Source organism: Octopus bimaculoides, chromosome 2, assembly GCF_046866305.1.
Source record: "Octopus bimaculoides isolate indiv1 chromosome 2, ASM4686630v1, whole genome shotgun sequence".
Taxonomy (NCBI): Eukaryota; Metazoa; Mollusca; class Cephalopoda; order Octopoda; family Octopodidae; genus Octopus; species Octopus bimaculoides.
In genome coordinates, this window is record NC_142929.1 from 194,070,443 (window position 1) to 194,078,223 (window position 7,781).

Below are 7,781 nucleotides of genomic sequence, written 5' to 3' on the forward strand. Positions count from 1 at the left end.
GCTTTCGCTCAGGCAGAAGCTGCTTTACACAGCTTTTGCAACACTATGACTGAATATTGAAACAACTAATGAATTGCTCAAACGTGGATGTGATATATTTTGACTTTGCAAAGGCCTTTGATAAGGTCGATCATGGGATGATATGTCACAAGCTACCGAGACTTGGCATAACTGGGAAACTCAGAGTGGTTGCATGACTTCTTAAAAGGCAGAAGCCAGGCTGTAGCAGTCAACGGAGCCCACTCCAAGGAGACAGTAATAGAGAGTAGACTGCCTCAGGGAACTGTATTGGGGCCATTGCTGTTCATGGTTGCTCTTTCAGACATGCCATCAGTCACACAGATAGTCACACTTACTATCTATGCCAATGACACAAAAGTACTACATGCAGCCCAAAAACCTTCTGATGCTAATCTTCTACAGAAAGAACTAGATGCCGTATATAAATTGGAGCAGGACCGCAAATTACCAATCCCCAACGTTTACCAATCACCAACGACTGTTTTACGCGTGTATATATATATATATATATCTTTGCAAATTAATTTTTCGTGAATTATTTGGCCCTGTATGGAGATTATATATGTGTGTGTGTGTGTGTGTGTGTGTGTGTGTGTGTGTAGTAGTAGTAGTAGTAGTAGTAGTAGTAGTAGTAGTAGTAGTAGAGTACAGTATAATGCTCGTCCAACTTTAAATTTCACCCTGTGCTATCCAGTAGGAGTGTTATACGCATTTCCAGGTTTGCGTTTTGGCAGCTGTTGAGTGTGAAGAGACAATTGAAAAAAATGAAGTCAACAAGAAGGAAGACGGTTGGACATTTATTTTTTAATCCCCACAATTGTTTCCACGCAACGTGGTTCTCCAGTGGTGTAGGTACTTGATTATGCAACTGCATTATGAGATCTAGTTGTGTTTCCTCGGGCAATATGTAAATATTGTCCCCGTAAGTTCACATTCTTAATTATATACATAAATTTCCAGACTATGGACATGGGTTAGAATAAGAACAGTAATAAACGAGTGAAGAACGAATATATAGTGCGTGTGTTTATTTGGCAAAAAAAAAAATATATATATGAAGGGCACAAGCCCTTATATACACACATAAGCACGCATGCGAAACACACACGTGTACGCACATGCACGCACACACGCACACACACACACGCACACGCACACGCACATACACACACGCACACACACACACACAAAGGCATATAAGGATATACACATATATATATATATATATATATATATATATATATATGGGTACAGGACATCAAAAAAACGTGAACAAAATAAAAAAACGAGAACATAAAAAAAACAAAAATATGGAAAAAGACCTTTTTTTCGAACAACGAAATAAATAAATAGAGAAATGAGACAGGCAACATAAAGAACAATCCCTTCATCAGTTGTCCCCTGTTTTATCTACTCTGCATTTCGAACGTAGGAATGGCCATTTTTCTTTTCTTTTTTTTTTTGCCAAATAAACACACGCAATATATATTGGTTCTTCACTCGCTCCTTATTGATGTCCATTGTCCGCAAGTCTTTCGTTACACATCTTCAGCGACCGTCCTTGGGTCCTGCTCTGCTTAGTCTATTCTGTTCTTCCATGCTGTGTATCCTTATATGCCTTTGTGTGTGTGTGTGTGCGTGTGTGTATGTGCGTGTGCGTGTGTGTGCGTGTTCGTGTGTGTGTGTGCGTGCGTGCGTGCATGTGCGTACACGTGTGTGTTTCGCATGCGTGCTTATGTGTGTATATAAGGGCTTGTGCCCTTCATAGTGTTGCTATCGTTATCATCGTTGTTCTTACTGGTACTTCGACCTTCCCCTCAACTACGTCTTCTCTTCTGTCGTTGCTGCTCTTCACCTTTACTTTTGATTTTGTTCTTCTATCTTTCTGTGTTTGTGTGTTCGTTCCTGTTGTTGTTATCGTGGTTGTTGTTGTTGTTGTTGGTATATATATATATATATATATATATATATATATATATATGATCTGGACGTTGTTGGTATTAGTTAAATTGTTAAATATTGAGACACGTAACTGTATATAGTTTATTGTGTATTTGTTTATCTTAATTTATAAAGTCTTTTAGAAGATGGTCGATATTTTAGAGAAGAATTTTACGCAAAAAGTCACTTTCGCCTGTAAAACGCGACGTCTTTACATAAGTCAGATTTTTTAATAAGAAATTTTTAATTCCAGCCAAAAACAGTTGTCTTTTTCTGTGGCTGTTTCCGAGCAGGTTCGGGAATAATATTCTCGAAAATCACTTTCTATAAGTGTATATATATACACATACAGATGCATTCATATACACACACACACACACACACACACACGTCCCAAGCACCGTATACCGCATCTGATGAACTTTTTTTTTTTTCAAAATATTTTTAAAAATTCATCTCGGGTCCTGTATGCGAAGTTGAGCCTTCTACGAGCGCACAAAATGTTTCTTTTTAGAAAATACTATTTCTATTATTTCAAATTTTTCCTTTCTTATCTCTCCTGCTCCCCCCCACATCTCCCCTCTCTCTCTCTCTCTCTCTCTCTCTCTCTCTCTCTATATATATATATATATATATATATATATATATATATATATATATCCGCTTGCCTTGATAATCATTTCATGTAAAGTTACCCGTTTCTAATGCACACCATGAGAATAATGTGTCAATCGTAATAAATGGCATAGACACAAACCACAGCTGACAGCGAATCATTGGAGAAGACAACGGTAACAGATCGATCCCGATCCGGATCACTGAGACACCGGCTGCCAAAGATCAAATCATTGTTAGCCCCTTTAGGATTGATCAATATTTCAACAATGATTTTATATCGAAGAAAACCGAGAGATTTAATTTGGTTCCGTAGTTGGTCCCCAATATCTCTTGTCTTTAGTTTCCAATCTTTGTCGTCGTATTCAACATTGGTCAGTTCTTCACACAGATATTCATAAACGGCGTTCTTTACCTTAGATTCGACGAATTTACTGTCTGGGTGTGGGTCGATTCGATACGTATTCTGTTGCCGGATCTTCGGCAAACATTCTATATCACTGCTGGTCGCCATACTCAAACGATGAAAGTTGGACAAAGCCAATTGTTTGAACTGGAAAGATGAACGTCGACGATGAGCGTTCGGGAAAACAGATGGTCGACGTTTCTGATTGGTTGCATTGCTCCCGTCTGTTGTGCCATCAGTGACGTCAGACTTGACACTGGGACAAATCCGGACCTGACAAACAAAACGCAAAGACAACGAATTGAAAAGCATAAAAAGAAAAACTTGAGTCAGAAGTTGGTACTAATTAGTGTGTTAATTAATAGAGCGGTACTAATCAGTTGTGTTAATTAATTGAGCTGTACTAATCGGTTGTTAATTAATATAGCCATACTAATTAGTTACGTTAATTAATAGATTTGTTTTACAGCGCTATTTTATTCCATCGCTGACCGACTGACCAACTGAGGCCCATGGAGTTACAAGCAGAGACTTGTGCACAAGCAGTTATTGCATCGCGGTTTATTTACGAACCAACGAGGGAACCTCTACCGGGCTGCATGACCTGTTAGAAATAGAAGCCAAATCTTTCTCAAATTACACCAAATCGTCCTAAGCAAGAATGGATATATTAATAGTCTTAGATACGGAATAATCATGATTGAAACGCCATTGATGATAAATCTTGTCTGCCAAGCATGTCCTGGGGTTAAACGACAATAACAGCAGCACGTTCCTTTACAGATCCCTGCATCAAGAACGACATTAATGCATTGGCTGCCATTGACCTCCCAGTTCGACAAGAACCGAGGAATATTCCAGATTTGGGTCTCCCTTCCATCTAAGTCCAACCATTCATAGACGCTAAACTATAAACTTCCACTTTGCATATAAACTGGGTACATTAAAGGACAAAGTATTTTGAATGAAATTAATATCCAAACATTGAGAATGAATGTGCAACTGAATAATTAAATAGATAATTAAATATAATTAAACATATAATTAACGAATTTTCTGGAACATACCACGTTTTTATTAAATTATTTTTAAATGTGTAGCTAGAGTGCCTGTGGAATTAAACTAAGAAATCTAATAATAAAAGCTCAACACTTTTCTTAAACGCAACTTTTTGTGTTTATGCTTGCGGTGGCATTCGCCCCGGGGTGGACTGAGCCAGCTCCGACCAATGGAGTTCACCATGTCATTCACGAATGCTGACCACATCCAACGGTCGGCACTAATGTTTCAGAGCAGGTAAAGTAATGCTTCTGCCTTCGACCCAAAAATCCATCTTGCAAATTTGACAAATGTGCCACAAAGAGAGCAAGCGTCGACATTCGTTGTTGAAGGGCAGAGTTCATGTTTGGAGTTTCAGTGGGAATACATGAAAACGCAACTTCATATGTTACACACTGACATCTGACATCATAATAAGTGGTTTAAAAAAAAATTTTTGTAATAATTTGAATTTAATAGGAACTTGTTTTCGAGTAGTTTCTTTGACAAAGGAAAGATTAAAGAAGGCATCCTTGTGAATTCGGTATTGAGTTGACACGAACATAAATGTTCACATTCAAAGGCTTGCCAGTCCACTTCATGGTTCCAGCGGACAAAATGGAAAAGGCGTTGCCATGTGTCTAATGCAGCCATATTACAGATGGGAGACCAAGTGTTTTAGGCTAAAGAGCTGGATAAATCCGCAAGGCACAATAACTGTTACTAATACTAGTAATAAAATATTGAAAACCTACTAAAATATCAGTTTCTTAGCCTCCTTCCCTCGCATGCGTAACCTACATTTATTATGTGTGTTACATTATTTAATGGCTGGGTTGCATCTAAGGAACCTTTTTTTTAATTATCTAGAAAAATTATTTTAGAAAGATTAAAGGAACGTTAAACTTTCATCCTCCTATTAGCTATTTCAGCTATTTGCAAACAAGTGGATGACAACAAAACCATAGCGGTGGTGAGCTAATCTGGTGAGCCACCCTGGTGGTCAATGATGCTGACACAAAAATTCATATTGAAATATACGAGTTTTACATCTTGTATGGGAATTATCTTGACCGAAAAATAAACAAATATACAACTGAGCTAAAAAAAAAAAATGATAAAATTGATGTGTGGTACTCCCATCACATTGTTAATTTACAATAAATTTATGGTTTTACACTTTATTTCAGTAAACTGTCACAGCATTGTAATTACATGCATCGAATCGTACATTTTCCTCTGCAAACCACTTTAAATACCCTTCAATAAGACTATGATAAAACATACTAAAATTGTTTTTTCCACAAACTATACTTGCTAAAAAGGGGTGCGTCTTATGCAAGGACGCTTCTTATACTCAGGTAAATATGGTAAATTTAAAATTAAGTCGATAATTAAATCTATAATTAAATAGATAATTATATATATATATATATATATGTGCGTACTGCAATCACTTTTGAAATCCGTGTTGCTTATTATTTGATTTTAATCACCCATCCTTTTGGGATGTGAAATTCGGGTGCCTTCGCATAAGTACCATATTCAAGCCTTGAATCTATATATATATATATATATATATATATATATATATATATATATATATATATATATATATATATATATATATATATATATATATATATATATATATAGTGAGAATTTACAAAAAAAAAAAGACGAAGACGGGTGTGTAAACAACAAGCAGATGTATTAGTGTAATGCTCGGGAAGTGAGAAAGTCTTTTACGTTTCGAGCCTACGCTCTTCGACAGAAAGGAACACAGAAATAAGCAGAGAGAGAAAATAAAAAAGGTTTAGTGGCTACAAGTGCGGACTGAGAGAAACGACAATAGGAAAAAGCAGATATATATATATATATATATATATATATATATATATATATATATATATATATATATATATAATAGTTAATTAAATTTATAAATAAATATACAATTAATAGATAAATAAGATAGGTAAAAAGATCATTAAATTTATAATTAATAGTTCAATTAAGTATATATAAATAATTAACTAGATATATAAATAAATAGATAATGATATATAATTAAATAGTTAATTAAATATATAAATAAACATTAATTTGAATATTTATTAGGTTGGATAAGAAGACTTGTTGCATTTCAAGAGGAAAAAGAAGCAAACGCCTCTTTGAATGTTGGTATATTTAATCAACGTGATATTTCAATTCATTAAGATAGCATCATCCCAGCTCGTTGACAAATTGTCAATTCGTTAAACATAAAATTCTTCAGGTTTTGAAACAAAGAAACAATATCGTTTTTAATCTCTTCACAATAAACTGTTTTCTCTCTAAATAAAGCTGCAATGATTTGAGATGATAGTTAGATGTAGCAAGGTGAGAACAGTAAGGAAGATCAGGTAAAACTTTCATATTTAGTGCTATAATCTTTTCCTCAGTGGCTTGAGGAATATAAAATCTTGCATTATTGTGTCACAGAATCACCTCTTTATGACTGACCAATGAAGAGTGATTCTTCAGTAAATTTTCTCGAGTTCTGGTTTGTGGAGAGATTCTCTCTTTTCATTGGGTGCCAAGAATATCGTTTTCATTGGATATGGTTACAGAGAACCCACTTTTCATCACTTGTGCTGATTTTACCCAGGGAAAGTTCGATAGTAAGTCTCCTCATCAATGACGAGCAGATGGCAACTCTTTGATTAAGCTGAGAAGCATTGAGATGATGAGGAATCCATTGACCAAGTTTAGACACTTTTCTTAGTTCCTGAATATGTCTCATGATCAAAGTGTTATCTGATATGAATTGTTTTGCTAATTCTCGAGCGGTTTGCTTTGGATTTTCTTCAACAACGATTTTCAGAAGCTCACTATTGACAGAACTTAATTGTTTATATCGAAGAGGATCTGCGAGAGAAAAATTTTCTGAGCATAAGTGGCCAAATCATCGCTGGCATGTCCAAACACTGAAACCATCGGTTCTATAGACAGAACGAATATTTCTGGCCACTTCTGTTGCTGAAGTTTCCCTTGTGAATTTATAGAGCATGCTATGTCTGATATGGGTCGAAAATAAACTTATTTCAAGAGAAAGTAATCGGCAGAGAAAGGATAAAGCATTCTTTTACTGTTAAGTATTGAAAAAGTACTCTCCAAGAGATCATGTCAAAAATGTGACAGGACTTTCTTTTCAACCTAATAAATCTATATAATTTAATCATTCATTAAATTGTTAATTAATTAAAATGTTACTTACTTGCTTCGTATTATTGGAAGGTGCAGCTTCTAAAGAGGACATGATTAATTTTAATTGATATACAACGATTGTCTTAGTTAATAATAATTATTGTATGACTGTTATATAACCGTCGTATAACTGTCATATGATCGTTCTATGAATGTTCTATGACTGTTCTATGACCGTTTTACGACCAATATTTTACTGTTACATGTTTTCAGGACAGTTCAGTTAAAATGTAGATGTTTTGAGAGATCTCTCTCTCCCTCTCTCCCTCGCTCTCTCTCGCTCTCTCTCCCGCTCTCTCTCTCTCTCTCTCTCTCTCTCTCTCTCTCTCTCTCTCTCTCTCTCAAGATCCTTCTATGATTTTCTCTTATTCTTATATATTCATATATATATATACATAATATATGTATCTATGTATATATATATATATATATATATATATATATATATATATATATATATGTTATATACACATATATGTATGTATATATATATAAGGTGTGTGTGCGCGCG

General features: G+C 35.0%; 1 protein-coding gene across 1 annotated transcript; it reads right to left on the minus strand.

Annotated features, from left to right (window-relative positions):
* Window positions 1-805: 805 nt before the first annotated feature.
* Window positions 806-7,662, minus strand: LOC106881462 (dynein light chain Tctex-type protein 2B). Its single transcript, XM_014931856.3, has 2 exons — window positions 7,281-7,662; window positions 806-3,256 (listed from the first exon to the last, which is right to left on the minus strand). Exons 1-2 carry the CDS (start codon window positions 7,320-7,322, stop codon window positions 2,690-2,692), a joined length of 609 nt encoding a protein of 202 aa, XP_014787342.1. The 5' UTR covers window positions 7,323-7,662; the 3' UTR covers window positions 806-2,689.
* Between the last annotated feature and the right edge of the window lie 119 nt (window positions 7,663-7,781).

What these genes read in the sequence shown, in the direction of transcription:
- LOC106881462 (XM_014931856.3), bottom strand. Translation starts at nt 7,322, where the DNA reads ATGTCCTCTTTAGAAGCTGCACCTTCCAATAATACGAAGCAA. An exon ending in CTTCCAATAATACGAAGCAA is followed by an intron (nt 3,257 to 7,280) that starts GTAAGTAACATT and finishes TTTGTTTGTCAG; the next exon opens with GTCCGGATTTGTCCCAGTGT.